The sequence below is a fragment of the Linderina pennispora genome, assembly GCF_002104995.1.
Source record: "Linderina pennispora strain ATCC 12442 chromosome Unknown DL89scaffold_18, whole genome shotgun sequence".
NCBI lineage: Eukaryota > Fungi > Kickxellomycota > Kickxellomycetes > Kickxellales > Kickxellaceae > Linderina > Linderina pennispora.
The window spans coordinates 1-20,973 of NW_024468266.1; the positions used below are offsets into that span (position 1 = coordinate 1).

Sequence of the window (20,973 nt, forward strand, 5' to 3'; positions counted from 1 at the left end):
ATGACCACTGATACTGCGGACAAGGAGCAGCGTGACAGACTCGCAGGGTTGTACGAGACCGATCATCATCAGAGGTCTATTGCCAGGCAGGATATTGACCGGCCGCTGCTGATCGTCGCAGGCGCCGGATCTGGCAAGACCAACACACTGTGTACTCGGGCTATCGAGATGATCAAGCAGGGAGTGGCGGCTGAGACCATCATGGTCATCACGTTCACGAATAAGGCTGCAGGTGAGCTGAGTGAGCGCATTGGTAAGCTCATGGAGGCTAATGGAATGAAGGGTGCATCGCCACCACATTCATCAACCTTCCACTCGTGGTGCTACAAACTCATAAGGGAGTATTATGTTAAGCTGGGACTATCAGAGGCCCCAGATATTGTTACTGAGGATGGTGATCTCAAGCTCGCACTCCATCTTGGGTTGTCTTGCTCGACGACTGCCACATGCTGGTTCAGTGCGAAACCATGCTCGCTATCCCGCCTCCAGACAGCCGTGATGGCCCAGGTGGACAGGGCATGATCCTGAAAAAGGACCGCCTGAGGCGCTGGGATGCTGTCAAGGCGCAGGCAACCGACAGACTGGACTGGCAGGAGCCTCCTGCGGATCCAGCACCGGATGGTGGCGTGGAGCAGAATGTTAGAACTAAGCTCAACAGCACCATGCTGAAAAGCGACTTCGCAGCCCATTCTGTGCTGTACCACTTCCTGCGCGGCCATTTCCACAGGATCAGAGGGCTCCGTGACATCACTGCCAGACCACTTGCTCGTCCGCTGCATCCTCCGGCCATTCTGGCTTCGCACAGTCCGATGCTTACTATGCATATCATTTGGGATTTGTTCAATCCAGCAAGACGCGCGGATACCTGGCTACGAGCTACGACATCCAGAAGCGGTCCATGATCGAGGCGTACAATGCGGTTCTGCGTATGGCTAACGTGGTGGACTATGATGACATGTTGGCAATGGCCAACGACGTGCTCAAGAGCCCGACCATCCTGCAGATCACACGCGAAAAGTACAAGGTACCTGCTGATCGACGAGTTCCAGGATCTTAACACAGTGCAGATGGATCTGGTCATGCTCCTGCAGAAGGACGCTGGCCGCGTCACAGCAGTCGGCGACGAGCGACAGAGCATCTATGGCTTCCGTGGTGCCACATGCAAAAGCAACTTTAGCAGGTTCCTGGAAAACTTTGTTGATGCCAATATGGCCAACACCAACAATGTGCCCAGAAGCCTCGTTGGAAGCATGGAGTCGCTAGTCATCAACTACCGGTCGCACCGGAGCATCGTTGACCTAGGCAATATCGTTGCTACTGCTGTGAATACCAATAGCGAGAATCTGCTGACGCGGCTGCGTGTTCCGTTGCAGGTACAGCCGTCTGTGCCCATGATGCCTGTGGTGGTATCTAGCAGCGAGACTGCGGAATCTGAGGCCAGATTGATAGGCAGGGAAGATCCGGTCGCTAGTCCACTCCAGAGCGTGCCAACCAAAGGATATCGCGGTGCTGTTCCGGGCGCTCAAGCTAAAGCGCCACCGGCCGTCAGCCTGCCTGGAAATCGAGCTACTGGATCTAGGGATTCCATATGTCATCCGTGGCGGTGCATCGTTCATTGGAGGCGCATCTGTTCAGAACCTTCTGGCGCCGCTGAGGCTAATGGTTGATCGCACAGATGACGCTGCCATGCGTACTTGCCTCAGTGAGTTTGTACCGAATATTGGACCAAGGTTCATAGAGCGCATCTGTGCCATGGAGCCTGACGCTAGCGGCGACAGTAGTGTGTACGGAAAGGCAGAGCGTGTTCTGGACACGAAAGTGCTACCGAAACATGCACGGGCCAGCCTGAAGCAGTTCATGGATACCATCGGGCAGTGGGATCAGGGCATAGGTGAAATGACGCTGCAAGAGCTTGTGTCCACTGTCTGCTGCGAGTACGCCGTTGATGGCCTCGCCATGGCCATGGCGGAGCTTAGCATCACCAGTGCTAGGAGGTCCAGGAGCGATGGGTCTGGCAGCGAGCAGAACTTTGGCCAAAAATCCATCACCACGATGCTGCGCAATACCGTCGCTATCTTTTTCTCTGGACGCGTCCAAGGCGCTGCCGCGGTGAAACTGCGGTTCAAGGACAGCGACATGTGCTCACACGCGATGCTGCGTGCGTTCCTGGCCTATGTGTCACTGATGGCCGGGATTTCCAAGGACACTAGCTGGGCAGGCGTGGATGCGGTGGTTATTTCGACTGTGCACCAGGCAAAGGGCCTGGAGTGGGAGCACGTATTCATTTCGAACTTCAACGAGGGTACATTCCCGATGAAGTACCGTGGTGACCCAGATGCGGTGACGGCCCGACTAGACCGCCCTGTGGAAGAAGCAGACTCGGCTGAGAAAAACTACTATAACGAGGAAAGCAATATTGCATACGTCGCCATCACACGGGCCAAGCGCGGTCTTTATATTTCGGTTATTGAGACTAATCCGTTCTACGGGATGGCCAGGTCATCTGGAGTCAGGGCTGTACCGTCACGATACTTACCCGTGGCCATGTGGCCGCTAAAGTAGAGCAGGCAAATGCTGACCAGGGTGTTACTGTCATGTTTCAACTTTGTATATCAGTACAGCACTTTCCCAATTAGAGGCACTTCGGTATTATTCCTGTTGACTCTTAGCGGTCGTATCCATCTCGGCGGGATTTTGGAACACGTATGCATCTTGCGATCTATCTGGTAGCACTGCTGGTGCCAAGAATATACCATACCCGATATTTGTAGTATAAAACCAGCAACCAAACACCAGTCTTCCAACATCTACCCAGTATCAGCACTCAATAGCTTCAACAGTCGCATTAACATTCCATTTAAGCACGTTTTAAAATGATTACCTTATTCCGTCTCTCTCGCCATCATTTCTGCTCTGGCCGCGCTTGCGCAATCTGCCAGTGCTACGGCCGGCCCTCAGCCTGAGCTTACCCGCCGCCAGTTCTACGGTGCCTGGGGCTGGTATCCCGGCTATACAGCCGGCTTTGGAATCCCGGGAGTAACCTCTGCACTGGCATTTCCAGCTGTGAACAGTGCTGTGGTTTCCTCGGCCACATCTGCTTCGACCGTTCCATTTGTCGATCCGGTTGCAGCTGCATCGGTTGCAGCTCCCGTTGTTCCGTTTCTGGCCAAGCGCCAGTGGCGATATGGCGGCTATGCGCTATGGCGGCTATGGCGGGTACAGTGGGTACGACGGATGGGGCTGGGGGTTCCCACTTGTGAGTTCGTTCAGCAACGTGTTTGACCGTGCCTCTAACCGCGCCAACTTCAACGAAAACACCTTATATAGCAACAACATTAACGCCAACCAGGCAAACGATGCTGTTCACTCCAACATCAGCAGCTTTGTTTCGGGATAAACAGCGTTCCATTTAGATAAAACTCTAGCCGTCCAGAATATACGCATGAACCTGCCACCATCTGTCGCAATGCCATGTCGTTAGCATGATAGTCGTAGTGTTCGTGACATCCAGTTGGGAGTATGCTTGCTTTTGCAGCATCTATACAGCATGGCTTTGGAATAGGCCTCACTCCATAATCCTAAAGCTGGTGTTGCTGAAAGCCAATACACGAAAAACAGCGGGTCTGCATTGGATCTAGCCTGCCTGCCCTCCCCCTTGTATAATAGTCCTGCACACCCATGCTCAAGCACCTCAGTTTCATGCAACAGATCCGGAGGCATACCTCCACGAAAGCAGGCGCAGCATGCATGCGCAAGAAGCGGCACCAGTGGCTGCCAGCCGAAGACGCGCAGTTGCTGAGCATAGCCAAAAAGCACAAGCACCCATGGAAGACAGCCAAGCAGCAGATGGACCTGGGCATTGGACACATGAACTACCGGCGGCGATACGAGGTTCTGACCGGCCAGAACCATGGCATATGGACCCTGGCCGAAGTAAGGAAGCTGCAGAGCACGATCAATGAGCTGAAGCACGATGGGCACCGCGAGGGCTCGTACGGCTGGTGGGTGCTGGTGGCCGAGCGGCTGGGCACTGGCCGGACGCCGCGCGCCTGCAACATGCGGTGGAACAACGCAGTCAAGCTCCTGCGCGGCACCAAGCAGTCGCCGGTGATTCTCTTGGGCAAGCGCATCAACGAGTGGAGCGAATCCGAGAAGGCGCGGCTGCGGGACGCCATCCGGGCAATCACAGAGACACAGGGTGACAGCACCCAGGCTGTGGCCGAGCGTGAGCCCTGGCTGGTGTTCTCTGTCGATGTCCCCTGGACACTGCCTATGGGGTTCTGGATGCGGGTCGCGGACATGGTGGGCACACGCACAGCACAGCAGTGCCGCACAGCGTGGGAGGCACAGTGCAATGCCTGGCCACGCATGTCGGTGGGCGAGATCCGCACGATGATGGCGGCAGTGCGTGAGCATGGGCGGCGGTGGGAGTTCATCCGGGCACACTATCTCCCACATGTGTCGGCAGCCAAGATGCGTGCGCTAGACCTGCAGTGGCATGCGCTGCAAAGGACATGCAGGCATGATCTGCTGTCGCTGGACCCAGACGAGGTGCTGGTCGACTATGATGGGGGAAAGTCGGCGCTGCGACGCACTGGCACAGACGGGCTCTACGACCCACACGGCAGCCTCCAGCGGATCGCAGTCAGCAACAGAATGTCCGACATGATGCCGTTCCGGCTGGCTTTCCATGACGTCAACAGCAAGCCCAGACGGAATAGGCCCAGGGTGAATGCAAACTGGATCATCGAAGCGAGCAGGCGCGAGAAACTGCCGTTTGCGCTGATGCACAGTGTCGAGCTGTATGAGAAGGTGCTGCGCGCGGAGAACAGACACAAAGGCGATTGGGCTGCAGTCGGCAAGGAGCTGAACCTAGCGCCAGCTGCATGCTACAACCTTGCCAGGCGGATCTCAGAGCTGCTGCCAACTGTCAGCTTTGTGCCTCCCGATGAGGTCGATATCGAGGTCCTTGCTCATCAGCACCCGGTTAATGAACAGTTATGAAGCACGCACTGTTACTGACATAATTAATTCATCTTCTCATCACAAGAGGTTTTGGGTAGCACTGTATCCATATACTCAATAGTTCGAGCAAGAGTATTATTTTCTATGTGCCATAGACCTGTGTATTCATTTGTGTATCTCCTAGCCGTTCCGATGTGGTCGGATTGATTAGTATTTGCGTTCCAATTATAGGTATCTATCTGACACTCTACAGGAGATGCTTCTGAGCTGTAGAGTTTACTCCTAGATCTTGATGTAAACACAGCTTTCATGGATGTCCGCACAAGCGACACCAGTCTAGCACAGCATGCTTGGGGGATCACGAAAGGGCAGACATGGCCACCACCAAAAGCCTCTTTTGAGCACAAATCGTGCAATTTTCGACCCTCATAATCGATCAACACTATCCATGATTAAGAGCCAGCCTTGATTAGCGCGGTCAATTTCGCATTTGCTTCAACGCCTGGTAGGGCTGGTCGATATAGTCGGCGGCCATCAGGGGCGGCTTGGTGGCTCCGCCTTTCTAACTGCAATACCCGAACGGCGATTAAAGGTACACATTTCATATTTTTCAGAGTTTTGGATCGAGGAAGGATACGCACGATGGATACGCACACGATCATGGGCGGATTCAGTGGAAAAGCGGCACCAGTGTGATAAGGGCGGCCCCCGAATTTGGAATCAGTCGCGGATTTTCAGACATTCGAATAACCGAATGGAGTGCGAAACTTGAGAGCAGCTCAGCAATTCCAGTGGTGGGAGGGGTCGCCTGAATCCGAATTCGCATGCGAATTGAGCAAAAGCGAGGAAACATTTGCACTAAACCCGGGCCAACCTACCACCTCCCCTTCCATTTGCTATAGAATCATGTATATTCCCACTGCCAACAGGAAGTTGATCTACGAGAACCTTTTCAAGGACGGTGTCCTTGTTGCCAAGAAGGACTTCAACGCCCCCCGTCACCAGGACATCAACGTCCCTAACCTCCAGGTGATCAAGGCTATGCAGTCGCTCAACTCGCGTGGCTTCGTCAAGACCCAGTTCTCGTGGCAGTACTACTACTACACCCTCACCGATGAGGGCATTGAGTACCTGCGCGAGTTCCTGCACCTCCCCTCGGAGATCTTCCCTGCTACCTTCAAGAAGGTTGCCCGCGCCGCCGCTCCCCGCCTTGGTGGACGCCCTGGTATGTATTTTTATTGGAGAGATCAGACTGTTACATGTGCATTGGTGGTTATGTAAGGAGTATGTATTGCTAACCGGTGTTTGTTCATCTTGTTGTAGAGCGCCCCGAGGGTGGCTTCCGCCGCGAGCGTGACGACTACCGTCGCCGTGACGATGGCAAGAAGGAGGGTGCTTCGGGCGACTTCCGCCCTGAGTTCCGTGGCGGTTTCGGCCGTGGCCGCGCCCAGCAGTAAAAAAAACATTGATTTGGGAAGCGGAATCTTGTCCTTTTTATATCTCCATATCTTTATGTCGTGAGACTAATAAGACGAGATGCTCTTTTGAAACCTCGAAATTGCAACCGGAAAAGAAGACGAGCCTATGTTACATGTTATTTTGCGTAGTGCGCAAAGTACGACTTGCGCAGCTTCTCGTAAATGACAAAGGTGATGACGAGCTGTGGGCACAGCCTGACATACGAGGGGACCCAGCCCTTGAAGAACGCGCCCACGCCCTCCTTTACATAAATATCTCTGCAGATCTGCCAGATGCTTGGCTCCCGCATGCCTTTCAGCGCAGTGCCTGGGGGGCTGCGCAACGACGCCATCGCCCGCGACTTGACGACATCTGCGGGCGAGCACACGGTGGTGGCAACAATGCCGGCCAAAAAGCTAGCAGCGAAATGCACGCCAACTGAGTCTCTGCACCCAGCCTCCAGCAGCCTCGCCTTGGCAATGTCGTACGAGACAAACTGCGATCCGGTCGCCAGGGTCGCGCGCACCAGGCTCGGCCCCAGGCCAATCGCCAGCGCCCTTACCCCTTCCTCCCTAACCATGCCTACCAGCCCATGTACTGCGCTGCGGTAGTTGCGCCGCAGGTGCCTTGGCAGCGCCTGGTCATTCTGCATCCGCACGTTCACGATCTCGCCCGGATTCCCCACCACGCCGCCCGCCACGCCCGACAACAAGGTTGCCAGCACCAGCTGCCAGGTGTTTAATGGTGTCCCGTTGCCCAGCTGCTCTTTCGCCAGGTCGTAGACTGCAAATCGCGTCATCGTGTAGGTGCCTTGCCGGAGCAGCGCTGCTGACAGCCCGTTGTAGAGGCCCAGGATGCCGGTCTCTTGGATTACTGCACGCGTCGCCTGGATCGCAGACTTGCGGGTGCGTGCGGTGGATGTCTGCAGATGCACCTTGATCAGGTCCAATGGGTGCGTGAAGCACGCGGCGGTCATGGCAGCAACACCTATGAAGTGCGCACATCAGCTGTCTGGACATATGTATGACTGTTGGTGCTCTGCTGCAGCTGGCATGCTTACCTCCACACCAGAACGGCACGATCGGCTTCTTCCTTGTCTGCATTGGTTTCGACACGATGCTCATGTTTGCCGTCATTTGATAGCAAAAAAGTTATTACAGCTTGAAGTATGAAAAGAAAATATGCTTTCAGGATAAGGAAATCACGGAAGCCAAGAAGTTCCCAGAACTGATGAACGCACAGTCCACTTTATGGCGCCGGGCTTGATCGCAGTCCTCCTCCTGCCACACGGCATAGGCTCTCACAGTATCGCCAGGTGTTTTTTTTTTTTTTTGAAACTGGCGAATGGTATTTTGTAAATAGGCAAAAATGGTATATTTTATTACTCGTAGCGAACCTTGTTGGCCTTGGCCGTGCGGTCCCAGTAGATGCTCTTGAACTGCTCGAGGAAGATGAAGGTCAGGATGGTCTGCGGGGCCATACGGACGAACGACGGAGTCCATCCCTTGTACAGCGCCATCGGGCCCTCCTCCTTGGCAATCAGCACCATGGCTTGGCAGCAGGTTCTTGTAGGGCGAGCCCGGGACCAGCGTTCATAATGCGGGTCTTGACGACATCGAACGGCGAAGTAATGGTAGTAGCAACGAAGCCGGCCAGGAACGACGCCGAGAAGTGCAGCGGCAAGCCCTCCTTGAAGTAGCCCGAGTTGAGCAAAAGGTCCTTGAAGGCATCGTACTGAGCACAGCTGGGCGGCAGTCATCAGCATGGCGCGGGAGACGTTCGGCACGGCGCCCTTGAACAGGCCCGAGACACCGTCCTCGCGCGCAATCCGGAACAGGCCGTCGAAGGCGTTCTTGTAGTTGCGGCGCTGCTCCACCTGGCAAAGAGCCGTCGTTCTGCAGACGCACGAGCACAATGTCAGCCGGGGTGCCGGCCACGCCGCCAACGGCTCCGGCGACAACACCGGCGAATGCCATGCGGTAGAATGGCAGCGAGCCGTCGGGGATTCGACAAATGCTTCTTGAGCGTCTCGTAGGTCGAGAAGCGTGCCATCGAGTACGTCATCTGGCGAAGCACGGCTGCCGAAATGCCGTTGTAGAAGCCGAGCGCTCCTTGCTCAGTGTAGATCGCCTTGACCACGGTGCCCAAGGCCATTGTTGCCCGCACCCTTCATCGTCTGCAGGCGCACCTTGAGCAGATCCAGCGGGTGTGTGAAGAAGTTGGCCGCGCAGGCAGCGAATCCTACGGATTTAGAACAGAAATCAGGATGTGGGCATTGGCGACCAGAGATTGCAGCTGATTGTGCATGATTACGCATTGTCGATGTGGGGAGAAGGAGCCAAGCGCGATCCCCACTTGACATCTTCTTGTTGGCACATTGACTAATGGATACGAGGCGGATCCGAGGGGCGGCACGCCATCAGAGATGTGCGGAACATTGGCAGATAAAGATGATCTGCGGCGAGGAAGTCGAGGAAACGCCGATGGGAAAAGCGACATTGTCATGTCTTTTCTGGGGCAAAAAAGCGTGGAAACACACAGCCGGGCAAGATCAGCAACGGAGAAGTTAATTACTCACACGCTGATAAGCAGCATAGAAGTGAGGAACTGCACCCTCGGGCATGCCGAGACCGGACACGAGGGAAAGAAGAGCACCAGCCAAGCGCCAGCTGTGAGGAGCATGCAGAAAGGGAGAGGGAAAGATAACAGTGCACCAGCAAGAGTAGGGGGGGGGAGCGCTTCAGAGGTGCACGCCCATGTGGTCGTAGACAGACAGGGGCATGCAGTTTCAATTGTCAGTGCAGTCTGGCCAGTGCTTCCAGTAAAAAAAGAATATTGGTGTGCACTCATGACCAACCCGCAAGGACGAACATCCCCAGCTTTCGCTCCTTCTCCTCCGGCAATCCCTCACTCCTGGCCGTTCCGAAGCGGCCTGTTGACAAGATACGGAGTCGGCAGACCGGGTAATCGGACTATGCCGGTGCGTCGTGCGCACAAGCCAGCAATAAAGATACAGCTCCCAATGGGAGGAGAATCACAAGGAGATCCAAATGAAAAAATGCGGTGGTGCAAAAAAGCAAACTTACCTCCAAAGTAGAAGGGCGCGTGGGGTTTCTTGACCAGCGGCCAGTTGGCCTTGTCATCGGTCTTGGTAGCAACAGCGACAGTGGGAGAGATCTTAGCCTCGGCCATTATAGAACTGCTATACACGTTAGGAACAAAATTACAAAGGGAAAGGGGTGGAAAAGGAGGGAGAAACTAGAGTGTTCTTTCCACTGAGGAATTGCAGCAATAAAGAGAAACAGGCATTCAAGCGAGGGGGCCCGGCTCCTGTGGGTTTTTATACTCAATCGTCTAGACTTGCGCACGGGAAGGTACGGGGGCAACAAAAAAAGAGCGAGCTCAGTGACAATAGCTGCTTCGCACGCCATTTACAAGCAAAAGGGGTTGGGCGAGGGGTTCACAGCCCCCCTGTATCTCCAAAATAGGCGAAAGGTACCCCAGGCGTGATCATGGCGCTTCGGCGGCAGTTTAATCGATCGATGCCATCGCTACACATAGGTGGAAATGTGCTTGCACGTTACGTGGGAACTAGAGTTGCTCCTCCGCGGTTGTGCATATTGTTTACGCAACAGCAACGGAGCGGGGGGTTTAGAAGAATGGTGCAGTCGTCACCAGAGTCCAAAGTAAATAAAAACTCGCGATTTCACCGCACACATTTCAATAAAAAAAATACCGGCCATACACACAGGTGGTGGTGAGGGGATCTGTTATATCGCGCACCTGGCACGTTCCTTCCATAGTCACATCCCTTCTGTCCCCTTCAAGAGGGCACGGTTTGTGGGTGCTTTCGTGTGACTGCTAAAAAGGACATTGTCTTTATCCTCTGTGCTGTAAGTTTTATCGACTCTCGCATATAGGATAATTCGACTGTTCTAAGAAAAAATCTCCCCGCCAACAACGGCCCTAAATTCCTTGCCATCGAAAATATCCTTTAGACGAGAATGGGCACTGTATACACCGAGGGCACCTTGTCGTTGGCAAGCACACATGGGCTCGCCTGCCCATATGATGTCCAGGTATGGACAGGACGGTAATTCGCGCCCTCGCGGTCATTAACCAGACACACAACGCTGGGCAGCTGCAAATATCCCACCTGCAGCGGAACCAGCACATAGCGAAGCACAGCAACCTTGTCCTCCTAGCGCAGCATCCTGGGTGACAGCGCCCGCCACCAGCCATTGCTCCTCATCGACAGTCAGCACGACCCGCAAAAGCACGGGACTGGTCATCGGGCATTTCGATACGAACAGTGATAGGCACAGGCTCGTAGACGGAGCTGTACTTTGGGCCATCAAAGGACATGGAGACGGCGGCAAATTTGCGCACCGCCGCCTGGGAGAACTTTTGGCGCACGCGGCGCACCACCGACTCGTCCGTGGAATCGAGTAGCAGCGGGGCTGATTCCAGCTGGTGCTGCAAGGAATTGCACATTCGCCGCATTGACGCGCGCAGCGCACCCGTGGCATCGGCGCTGGCTACCACCCACAGCGACCCAAGTGGCTCAAACACCAGCTGCGACGAGCGCAACGTCGCATCGACATCCAGCGTGCTGCGCATATGCGCCATGACCAGCCGCGAGATATATAGCGAGTGCTGCGCAAGCCTGTGCTCACATGTGGCCTGGCGAACACAGGCATCCACTGCTTGATGCACCACAGAGAACAGCGGTACAAAGGCGACCTCGGCATCCAGGTCGATCTGCGAGACGTTCTGGCCGAATTCATACACGTCAGTCGCAAAGTCGCCCAGCTGCAGGAACCCGCGCACCGCCGTGGCGGTTCTGGGCAGCGGGCGCACTGGCCCAAGCGACAGGCACTGCATGCGCACCTGAACTATGGATTTGGTGCTCAGTGCGCTGAAATGCGCTGAGACACTGACTGGCAGCGCTAACTCGACCAGCTCGCTGTTCAGAAACAGCCGCGGCTGCGAGTCGGACCGGTACAATGCGTACACGGTGATGTGGTCGGTTGCGTACTGGTCACTCAGCTCTACCTCCACGCTCACTGTGCAGGTTCGGCTCAAGCCCGTCGGCCAGTACAATGGCGCCATCGGCAATCGCCCAGTCAGGGGACCCAGAACCACCAGTGTTGCTAGTTACAGTGCACTGCGGATCCAGCAGCGGTGCGCCCTGCGAGCTGAACACGCGGATTGCCAGCCCACCATCGATCTTGTGGCCACGCGACTCGACTGCAATGCGCATGCAGCTCGGTCCATCGCTCTGGACGCTCGCTGCTGGCTCGATTGCAACGAATGCGTTGGCCGGGTGTTCGTTCAGCCGGACAACAAAGTGCGCACTGGGTGGCGCGCAGTAAAACACAATCTTGCCAATGCTTATCTCGACCAGGCGCACTGCAAACTGGCCTGGGCACGACACCGAGTCAGTTGTGAGCTGGATCCGGTTAGAGCCGCTTTCAATTGGAGTGTCATTGTACGTCCATGTCAATCTCCAGCTGCCCGGAGCCGGTGTTCGCCAGGACAACACGCACGCTAGGCTGCCTGCACGCATCGCGGAATGGCCGACGTGAGGCTCGACAACAATGCCTAGCGACTCCGTCCAGATCTACAGTCTCAACTGAGCTGAGCTGAAACACTGACGCTGCATCGATGCGGTGCTCGCGCTGCAACATCTCCGACATCTCCACAAGCTGCTCGGCATAGAGCGCCTGGGTTTCTGCGTCCAGGAAACGGGAATGCACCAGCAGGACTGAGCAGGTAGCCCAGACATTTCTCGTGGTTCCCCAGGTTGCGCTCGCACACCGCCAGGCGCTCCACCAAGTGCACGTCCATGATACCCAGGTTGCTGCTTGTCTGCTTGGCAATCAGTGGGCGCAGCACCTTGGTCGCCTCGAGCCAGCGCCCGCGACAGATGTGCAGTTGCGCAATGTCGCCCTGCAAGACCTGGGCGAAGCGCTTGCGCGCACACTCGTTGTAGTACTGCGTCGCCTGCTCGCAGGTGCGGATGTATATCTGGTCGAACCTGTTATCGCTCGCTAGCGCTTCTGTCAGTACCGGGTTCGTGATCTGCACGCTGCCCACAAACTCGCGGTACCGCTCCGCTGCGCTGCTCGACCGCTTGCGCGCCCGCTGCAGCTCCGCAATCCGGACCCTTCTCGTCCTCCGAGTCGCTTGCATCCGGCGTCTCCAGCAGCTTTGTCGGGATGTAGGTGTATGTGCTGGCCTTGCGCAGATACGACGGCGGCAGGCGGTCGTGCAGCGTGCCCAGAATGTCCAGCTGCCGTCTGGCGCTCGTCAGGAACTCGGCCTTGGCTGCTGACAAGAGCCGGTTCGTGTTGTTGGTGTTGGCTCGGCCATGCGCGTGCGGTGACTGCGCGACCAGCACGCCCTCGCATACCTCGACGAATGTTCTGGCATGTGCTGTATGTCCACGACGCAACAAACGCCAGCGACAGGCCCGTGCCCGGCGCCCGCATCGCCTTGGCAAACGTCGGCACAAACCGCTCTGCCCGCTCAATGAACTCAGTGTACCGCTCCAGCGCAATCAGCAGCTCCGACTGCCGCCCAAACAGGTATATCCGGAAATCAAACATCGAAATCGTGTTCTCCACCATCTGCTTCCGGTACTGGCTTCCTGCCAGCATCCAGGATGTCTGTAAAGTCATCGCCAGGCTCGCCGCCGCCAAACCTTGTGAACCACGACAGCGACTTGTGACTCTAAGAGCTGGAAGAACGCCTGCCTCCAGCTCGTCGTACTGCGCCAGCGCTTCCTCATTCAGCCCCATCAGCCGGTATAGCCTCACCAGGCCCTCCTTCAGGACGAAAAACTTGCAGTAGTTCCACCCTGGCAGCATGCGGTTTGCGTCCATTCGCCGGATCTCCTCCGCCAGAGCCGCCACGCGGCCCTCCAGCGCCTGCACCACGCGCTCACGGATCACAAGAAACACCGCGTTCCAGCTCTCAATCAGCGATGGGTGCAGGGCAACCACGCGCTCCACGTCCTTTTTGCTCTGGAAATCGCCCTTGAGCTTGTCAAGCACTGACGTCCGCATGTTCAGGAACTTGGCCGTCGCCATGCGCGTGCCCTCGCTGTCGTTGGGAAGATACACCACGAGCCACTCCTCGCCCTTGCGCTGCGACACCTTGTCTACCCAGTTCTTGACCCGCGGTTTCGTTATTGACTTGTACGTATCGGCCTCGCTGTCCGTGGACTCAGCCAGGTAGATGTTCAGCAGCGGGCTTGTCTGCAGCGCCGATATCGGCAGCGTGTCGCGGTCAGTGGCCTCGTTGGTTGCCACCTTGATGTTCAGCTGCTCGACAAACCGCGACGACTGGCTCAGCCCGCCCTTCCAAATGAGGTTGCGCAGCGGCAATCGAGACGTGAATTCGCTCGATATGCGGCTCCATGTGTCATACTCGTCATGCACGCTGAACGTGAGGTGCTCCGACCCTGGCATCATTTGAAATGGCAATTAAAAAAGGGGGTGCAATTGGAGAGCAAAACAGGAAAGACAAAAAGAAAAAGCAAGGGCACACTGCGGGGCTCCTCCCATCAGCCGCACTCTTTATTCGCCTTCTAGAGCATATGCCGAAATGCTGCCTAGTAATACGACTTGAATCTTCTCCTCCCGCCGGTCTACCCCCTGCTTCTCCCGCTCCGCCTTCCTGCCTACGGGCTTGTCGTTCTCGAAATATCCCTGCTCTGCATGCCGCGCCAGCCCGTCCGTCTCGCGCCGCTCCCTCCTCCTGACGCTCTGCCACCATGCCCTGATGCCCGGCACAACCATTGCCAGATTCCGCCTCCACACATACCGGTTGTATGCCAGGTGCCGCTCATATGCCTCCTCCTGGTACTGCTTGTAGTACACTGACAGGTCGTCCAGCGTGCATGCGCCAGTCTGCCGCACGGTCTCCTGCTCAAACGCCGCCTTGCCGGCCTCGAACTGCGTGTTGTTGTCGAGCCAGAACAGATGGTCGCGCCTGCACGCATCCTCGCGCAGCTCCCGGTACGCCTGCTCCTGCGGGGTCTCGTCGGCAGGCACGTAGAACTTTATTGGCCGGATGTTGCTGATCGCGTGCGGCGGGCCAACGAGGAACTGGCCAGGGAGCAAATTGCTCTGGTTCAAATCGGCCTTGAACCGCTCGGTGCCCTGCCAGGCCGACGAAACCGTGAACTGCCGCCGGCAATGTGTCGAGACAATCGGTCGTAGGCGTTGAATTGAGTGTGACATTTTAATTGCGAAGAAAATATTTGTTGAAACAAAAGAGATAGCGATCGGAGTCAGAATCAGAGCCAAGTGATAAGCCTACTTGTTAAAGGCCTCTGCTGCTGAGCCGCTGCTTCCCGAAGCCGCTGCTGCCGCCGACGATGACGCTGTGTCCATGTTCTCGAGCCGCGCCTCCAGCGCCCTCGCTGCCAGCGCCCGCCGCCGGTCCTTATCGCTCTCCTCACCCACCAGCACTTCGCCTGTCTCCGGATTAGTCCTCACAGGCACGCCCGACTCCAGATCAATGGCCTGCTGGTACCCTTCGTCGGACATAACCAGCCTGCACTTGACTGCTGCCCAATACACGCCATTCGCAATCCGTCTGACCACCGGCTGCACGAACTCGGGGAAAAACGTGCCAAACGCAAACGCGTCGCTGCGGTCGCCGTGGATCGGCCCGTCGCGCTTGTAGAATCTCAGGTAAACGAACGCTTCAAAGAAACCGATGTTCACCAGCAGTACGCCGCCCAGGCTGCCCAGCAGCGTAAACATGATTGGCGCCACTAGCGTGTAGAATCCGGGCAGGTCGTTCATGCGGAACCCGATTGAGCCGCGGAACAGCTTGACGTTGTAGTCGGGGATCAGCTGTTTTAGACCCACTGCGAACCCCGAGACCATGGCCGCCAGCCCGCCAATCTGCGTTGTATACAGCAGCGTCGAGTCAGCCCGCACTGTGCACACAATAATCACCGCCAGGACCGCTGTGACCACGGGCACCGCTCCAACCACCAGGAGAAACAGCGCATAGTGCCGAGGCCCCCACTGCCGCTCCAGGAAGCCGCCCACCGTCACCAGGACCGCCAGCCCGCAGAGCATAAAGACAATGTTGGGTTCTACAAACGCTGTCGTCACCACTGTCCACGGGTAGCTGATGATGAACCCGGGGCGCAGCAGCAGGAACCGCGCCGGGTCGAGTCCTGCCAAATGTATAGGGTCATCGCTGATTACTGGCTCCACTCGTAACCGCAGCAGAAGCGACGCCGAAGAAAACACAAAATACACTGCTGCCGCCGCCTTTGTCACCAGCGGCAGGCCGCGTGCATGCTGCACCAGATTGCTCATTGCTAGATTGTTGAAATAATTATGCGGAAGTAGGGGAGGGAAAGAGGAGGAAATCGTCACCAGCCCCGCTCAGGCTCAGTGCCTGGCCACCCACACCTAACCCCCTCGCCTCAGTGGATCACCACAGGTGAAAAGGCTGGCTCGGGTTTTTTGGGGGCTAGAAAAAATTTCGGGACTATCGATCGCCTCTGCCTTCCCACTCTAGCTGCCCGTATCTTCTCTCCTCTGCTTTTCCCTCCCTTGTTTCTTCACATTAATTGCCACTCTTTCTTTACTTCCCGTCTACCTCCCCGATGATTGAGACCCTGTTCGAGAGCAACTGCCCGGATCTGCAGCTTATTGCGCGCGGAAAGGTCCGCGATCTGTACAAGGTCGACGACGAGTCGCTGCTGTTTGTCGCCACCGATCGCATCAGCGCCTACGACGTTATCATGAACACGGTAAGCGAACTTGGTACCACTTTCCTTGTGTGATCATACCAAGCAGCGGGTTCTGAAGCTGTTTTCTCTCCCCTCCCCTTTATCTAGCCGATCGCTGGCAAGGGCAAGATCCTGACCCAGATCTCGGTGTTCTGGTTCGACTTCCTCAAGGACATCATCCCGAACCACCTGATCACAGCCGACATCTCGGCGATGCCGGCCTCGGTGCAGCAGTACCGTGATCAGCTGGAGGGACGCAGCCTGCTGGTCAAGAACGTGCAGGTTCTGCCCATTGAGGCGATCGTGCGCGGGTACATCACGGGCTCGGGCTGGAAGGAGTACAAGAGCCAGGGCTCTGTCTGCGACATTGAGCTGCCGGCCGGCCTGCGCGAGTCGCAGAAGCTGCCGTCGGCGCTGTTCACGCCCAGCACCAAGGCCGAGTACGGCGACCACGACATGAACATCCACCCGGACAAGTGCGCCGAGATCATCGGCAAGGAGCGCGCCGACGAGATGGCCAAGACCGCAATTGCCCTGTACACCAAGGCGGCCGAGTACGCTGCCGGCAAGGGCATCATTATTGCCGATACCAAGTTCGAGTTTGGCGTCGACAAGGAGGGCAACATGATTCTGATTGATGAGGTGCTGACGCCTGACTCGTCGCGCTTCTGGCCGGCTGCCACGTACAAGGTTGGCGCGGCACAGAACAGCTACGATAAGCAGTATCTGCGCGACTACCTGACCAGCATCGACTTTGATATGAAGACCCAGATCGACCTGCCGCCCACCGTGCTCGACAACACGATCAAGAAGTACATCGAAGCGTACGTCAAGCTGACCGGCAACCGTCCTGAGCTCTGAAATGCAGTTCTATAATAAAAATTCCAGCGATTCGCGCCTTGGCCAATCAGACGCGCGCATGATTTTTTGGCGCTTTTAGCGCATTTCTTCAAACAGCGCAGGGGTGGAAAAATTATTTTGCAATTTCGCTCTCTTTTTTCCTCGATTCAGTGTCCATTTTCTTTCTAGCCCTCCCACTCCAATCCCGCCCCCTTTCTTCGGATCCCCTTATAGCTTCTGCTACTTATTTCGCTTTCAATCGGCACCTGAACATTCGAGACCCACGCACATACGCGCACCTCTGCTGGTGTACACAACACAAATGGTTCTAAAGAGCGACGAGGTAAACTACCTGGTGTACCGGTACCTCAAGGAGTCCGGGTTCCTGCACTCGTCGTACGCCTTCCAGTTTGAGTCACAAATAAGCAAGCTTGACCAGGAGATTCCCAACGTCGAGCCGGGTCTGTTGATACAGGTGCTGCAAAAGGGCCTGCAGTACATGGACGTCGAGACACATTTGAACGAAGACGGCACAGCGCGCACGTGCTCAGCGCCGTTCTCGATCCTAGGCAAGCATGTGTGTTCGGCCCAGACGGACAAGGGCAAAAACAAGCAGCACACGCAGGACGACAGCAAAGCAGCGCACGGTGGACACACTTTAGTGCATGAGGCAAGCAAGCGGCTAAAGGCGCGCGACGCAAACCATGACGACGAGTCGGATGAGATGGACGTGGATGTGCCGGATACAGAGAAGGAGTCGCGCAAGCCGTCGTATGCGGAGCCTGGGAAGGGCAGGAAGGCGCGGATCATCGAGCGGGTGCAGATGCTGCGTGGGCACGGCTCGCCGGTGTTTCTGTGCACGTGGAATCCTGTGACTGCAAATGTCCTGGCGACGGGTGCAGGCGACGGCACAGCGCGGATCTGGGATCTCTCGAAGGGCAAATCGGACCCGGCGTACATGGCTGTGTTGAAGCATGATGCGCTGGCGAATGGCTCACCAGTGGATGTCACAGCACTGGTGTGGAACCCGCAGGGCTCGCTGCTGGCCACTGCCAGCTTTGCCGGCCAGCTGTGCGTGTGGGCAGGCTCAGGCGAGCCCAAACACGCCTTTGCCCCGCGGGCCGTGCCCATTATTGCACTGCGGTGGAACAAGAAGGGGAACTATTTGCTCAGCGCGTACCTGGATGGCATCGTTGCGTTGTGGGATATGGGCGCGGGCCAGCTGAAACAGGAGTTCCGCGCCCACAGCACCTCAGGCCCTGGACATCGACTGGAACGACAACACGACGTTTGCGTCGTGCTCTGCGGACAAGTCCATCTTGGTGTGGCGGGTCGGCGAGTCGGCGCCCATACGGTCGTTTGTGGGCCACACGGGCGACGTCAATTCGATCAAATGGCACCCGGGCGGAAAGTACCTCGCCAGCTCGTCCGATGATGGAACCGTCAAGGTCTGGTCCATGGCCAGCGACACGCCTGTGCATGACTTTGTCGGCCACGCGCAGCAAGTATATGCAGTGAAATGGCTGCCGCGTGTCGACAAGGCCATTGTCGCATCGGCGTCGTTTGACGGCACCGTGCGGGTGTGGGATGTGCATTCGGGGTCGTGTCTGCGGAGTGCTGTCGGCACACACCGAGCCCGTGCATTGCTTTACGTTCAGTGCCGACGGGCGGTACCTGGCCAGCGGGTCGTTCGACAAGAAGGTGCGTGTGTGGAGTATCAAGGATGGCACGCTGTTCAAGACCTTTGCCGCCGAGGATGGCATACATGACGTGCAGTGGGCCAGCAAGGGAAAGATTGCCGCCGCCATTGCCAACAATGTTGTGGCGGTGTTTGATCCAATGTTGTGAGCAAAGAAAACCCCCTCTCCTTGGTTGTTAATTGGCATATCCTTGTGTGTATCTTTCTCGCCCCTTTCCCTCCTACCTTTTACTTCCAACATTTTTCAATTATTCCACCATCATTGTCCTAATTCTTTTTTATTCTAGCGGTGTATTTCACAACATAGGGCTATCATTTTTGCGTGCTATCACGCGTTAGCCGCGCTTTGATCATGCACAGACTCGAACTGAAACCGCATCGATGCGGAATCGCACTTGTTGTTTTTCGTTACGCAAGACCTCCGAGCGATTTCCACCCACTCAGTGTGAAGCGGTGTCGTGTTTCTAATGGGAAATGCCCCCGCCCTTCAGGATCCGGGGATGTAGCAATATTGGTCAGCATGACACCATCGCCATGGCAATATAAACCTCACCCCGCTGCCCAAGGTTCTTCGGGCCATCGAAATCGCGCCTTTCTTTGTTCAGCAAGTCTTTTCTCTCACACATTTCTCTCTTTAACAACTGTAGCTTTCTTATCAAAAAACCACCATGGCCAAGGCAAAGGTATTCATCATCTACTACTCGACCTACGGTCACATCCACACCGTCTCCAAAGCGGTCCAGGAGGGCCTTGAGAAAAACTCGGATGTCGATGTCGAGGTCTACCAGTTCCCCGAGACCCTCTCGGATGAGATCCTGGGCAAGATGCACGCCGCGCCCAAGCCCGACATCCCCGTGATCACCACGGACAAGCTGACCGAGGCCGACGGCTTCCTGTTTGGCTTCCCGACGCGCTTCGGCAACGCGCCCGCCCAGGTCAAGGCCTTCTTTGACGCTACCGGTGGCCTGTGGGCCAAGGGAGCCCTGTACGGCAAGGCCGCCGGGTTTCTTCTTCTCGACTGGCTCGCAGCACGGCGGTCAGGAGACCACCGTTATGACCTTTTTGCCCAATCTGACCCACCACGGAATCGTCTATGTGCCGCTTGGTTTCAAGAACCCGAACCTGTCGGATAACTCGGAGGTGGTCGGTGGGTCGGCCTGGGGTGCTGGCACGATTGCTGGTGGCGATGGGTCGAGGCAGCCGAGCGAGAAGGAGCTTGAGCTTGCAAGCTATCAGGGAGAAGAGTTTGGGAAGTTTATTTCAAAGCTCACTGCCTCAGACTAAGGTCATTATAGTATTAACTAGCAGAGTTCTTCAACATCATGCAATGGGGGGGGGGTGTTGGTATATACAGGGAGGGGTTGTGCCGTTAGTGGGATACATAAGTCGCTGAAATTGCACTCAGCTGTTGCCAAGGCTACTCGGCCAAATGAAGCCGCCGGGCCACCACATTTCCACTGGTCATATCATCTGCTCCTCTCCATATATATCCCCGAAAATAAATGCCTATCCTTTTGTATTCCTGGCTGCCGGTGGGTTTCCTTCCTACACGGGGAAGAGAGAGGACGTGGTGCGACGTGTCGCTCATATAGAGAAAAACGAAAGCGTACGTACGCCACCATTAACCCCTCCTTCCTCCACCCAACTGCACTTGCATGCATGGATGCAAAAATGGAGGCAGAGGATAAAGAATTATATTATCACTACACCTTTTTTTGCAACAGATAGTAAGCGTGTCGTTGCGCGTAGGTCAGTTTTATTTCTTTTCCATGCAATACTAAAAACTGTCGATATTTATTATTCCCTTTCTTTGAACATAAACACCCGTGTATTATTTTGCTATATATACTTTGTTGCCACGCACTTGCCTCCGGATTTGTCTATGTGGATGTAGCCGACGCACACGCTATCTACTTTCCATCTAAAGCCATTTATATCAGACCAAATAGAAAAGCTAGCCAAGAACACAAACGTACAAAAGTGAGTATTCTGAGCACTGCCCGAAGCGTAGCGCGAAAACTCCCAGCTTGCAACTCAAAAACACTTAATTCTATAGTCGTTTGACGGAAAGCAGCACGCAATGGAGGACGATGGTTACAAAAGCGTATTGGACTTGACAACGTTCATAGTTCAAATAGTCTCAGCTGTCTCCGGATTTATCATGTTCGCCAGCGTTCTATTCCTTGCGAAAATGGCATCCACCAGTAGCCTACACAGCAACCTTTCGCATCAGCCTATGGATAGG

At 55.9% G+C, this 20,973-nt stretch overlaps 10 protein-coding genes across 10 annotated transcripts; 6 read left to right on the plus strand and 4 right to left on the minus strand.

The window, feature by feature from the left end:
• On the plus strand, positions 1-2,562 carry DL89DRAFT_270398 (uncharacterized protein; the record flags this gene model as incomplete). The annotated part of the gene is made up of 16 exons (XM_040888688.1): positions 1-507; positions 685-919; positions 986-1,017; positions 1,063-1,262; positions 1,380-1,385; positions 1,482-1,506; positions 1,528-1,702; positions 1,739-1,818; positions 1,852-1,941; positions 1,972-2,175; positions 2,203-2,244; positions 2,269-2,277; positions 2,302-2,326; positions 2,357-2,364; positions 2,407-2,424; positions 2,446-2,562. 16 exons carry the CDS (start codon positions 1-3, stop codon positions 2,560-2,562), a joined length of 1,773 nt encoding a protein of 590 aa, XP_040740055.1.
• A 2,977-nt stretch (positions 2,563-5,539) lies between these two features.
• Positions 5,540-6,532, plus strand: DL89DRAFT_270401 (uncharacterized protein). The gene is made up of 2 exons (XM_040888689.1): positions 5,540-6,190; positions 6,289-6,532. The coding sequence occupies exons 1-2, from the start codon at positions 5,872-5,874 to the stop codon at positions 6,420-6,422; spliced, it is 453 nt and encodes a 150-aa protein (XP_040740056.1). The 5' UTR covers positions 5,540-5,871; the 3' UTR covers positions 6,423-6,532.
• A 27-nt stretch (positions 6,533-6,559) lies between these two features.
• DL89DRAFT_325245 (putative mitochondrial dicarboxylate carrier) lies at positions 6,560-7,695 on the minus strand (the record flags this gene model as incomplete). Its single annotated transcript, XM_040891511.1, has 2 exons — positions 7,484-7,695; positions 6,560-7,410 (listed from the first exon to the last, which is right to left on the minus strand). Exons 1-2 carry the CDS (start codon positions 7,557-7,559, stop codon positions 6,560-6,562), a joined length of 927 nt encoding a protein of 308 aa, XP_040740057.1. The 5' UTR covers positions 7,560-7,695.
• A 109-nt stretch (positions 7,696-7,804) lies between these two features.
• On the minus strand, positions 7,805-9,615 carry DL89DRAFT_325246 (mitochondrial carrier; the record flags this gene model as incomplete). Its single annotated transcript, XM_040891512.1, has 7 exons — positions 7,805-7,974; positions 8,010-8,157; positions 8,201-8,299; positions 8,331-8,442; positions 8,483-8,553; positions 8,612-8,664; positions 9,510-9,615. 7 exons carry the CDS (start codon positions 9,613-9,615, stop codon positions 7,805-7,807), a joined length of 759 nt encoding a protein of 252 aa, XP_040740058.1.
• Positions 9,616-10,417: 802 nt separating this feature from the next.
• On the minus strand, positions 10,418-14,672 carry DL89DRAFT_295720 (uncharacterized protein; the record flags this gene model as incomplete). The annotated part of the gene is made up of 12 exons (XM_040890675.1): positions 10,418-10,624; positions 10,659-10,670; positions 10,735-11,478; positions 11,525-11,875; positions 11,919-11,978; positions 12,036-12,157; positions 12,192-12,525; positions 12,557-12,838; positions 12,882-13,046; positions 13,069-13,149; positions 13,176-13,883; positions 14,055-14,672. The coding sequence occupies 12 exons, from the start codon at positions 14,670-14,672 to the stop codon at positions 10,418-10,420; spliced, it is 3,684 nt and encodes a 1,227-aa protein (XP_040740059.1).
• Positions 14,673-14,747: 75 nt separating this feature from the next.
• Positions 14,748-15,817, minus strand: DL89DRAFT_249666 (DUF1751-domain-containing protein; the record flags this gene model as incomplete). Its single annotated transcript, XM_040885168.1, has 1 exon — positions 14,748-15,817. Exon 1 carries the CDS (start codon positions 15,768-15,770, stop codon positions 14,748-14,750), a length of 1,023 nt encoding a protein of 340 aa, XP_040740060.1. The 5' UTR covers positions 15,771-15,817.
• Positions 15,818-16,128: 311 nt separating this feature from the next.
• On the plus strand, positions 16,129-17,117 carry DL89DRAFT_270403 (uncharacterized protein). Its single transcript, XM_040888690.1, has one exon. The coding sequence runs from the start codon at positions 16,403-16,405 to the stop codon at positions 17,048-17,050; it is 648 nt and encodes a 215-aa protein (XP_040740061.1). The 5' UTR covers positions 16,129-16,402; the 3' UTR covers positions 17,051-17,117.
• A 234-nt stretch (positions 17,118-17,351) lies between these two features.
• DL89DRAFT_275965 (WD40 repeat-like protein) lies at positions 17,352-18,877 on the plus strand (the record flags this gene model as incomplete). The annotated part of the gene is made up of 3 exons (XM_040889376.1): positions 17,352-18,221; positions 18,286-18,609; positions 18,665-18,877. The coding sequence occupies 3 exons, from the start codon at positions 17,352-17,354 to the stop codon at positions 18,875-18,877; spliced, it is 1,407 nt and encodes a 468-aa protein (XP_040740062.1).
• A 519-nt stretch (positions 18,878-19,396) lies between these two features.
• DL89DRAFT_275966 (NAD(P)H:quinone oxidoreductase, type IV) lies at positions 19,397-20,012 on the plus strand (the record flags this gene model as incomplete). Its single annotated transcript, XM_040889377.1, has 2 exons — positions 19,397-19,695; positions 19,724-20,012. 2 exons carry the CDS (start codon positions 19,397-19,399, stop codon positions 20,010-20,012), a joined length of 588 nt encoding a protein of 195 aa, XP_040740063.1.
• A 54-nt stretch (positions 20,013-20,066) lies between these two features.
• On the plus strand, positions 20,067-20,835 carry DL89DRAFT_74967 (uncharacterized protein). Its single transcript, XM_040892041.1, has 2 exons — positions 20,067-20,708; positions 20,785-20,835. The coding sequence occupies exon 1, from the start codon at positions 20,158-20,160 to the stop codon at positions 20,620-20,622; it is 465 nt and encodes a 154-aa protein (XP_040740064.1). The 5' UTR covers positions 20,067-20,157; the 3' UTR covers positions 20,623-20,708; positions 20,785-20,835.
• The last annotated feature ends 138 nt before the right edge of the window (positions 20,836-20,973 follow it).

Excerpts from the sequence above, each read along its gene's own strand:
- DL89DRAFT_270401 (XM_040888689.1), top strand. The coding sequence starts at position 5,872 with ATGTATATTCCCACTGCCAACAGGAAGTTGATCTACGAGAACCTTTTC. Across the intron at positions 6,191-6,288 it reads CCGCCTTGGTGGACGCCCTG|AGCGCCCCGAGGGTGGCTTC; the intron begins GTATGTATTTTT and ends ATCTTGTTGTAG.
- DL89DRAFT_270403 (XM_040888690.1), top strand. The coding sequence starts at position 16,403 with ATGCCGGCCTCGGTGCAGCAGTACCGTGATCAGCTGGAGGGACGCAGC.
- DL89DRAFT_74967 (XM_040892041.1), top strand. The coding sequence starts at position 20,158 with ATGAAGCCGCCGGGCCACCACATTTCCACTGGTCATATCATCTGCTCC.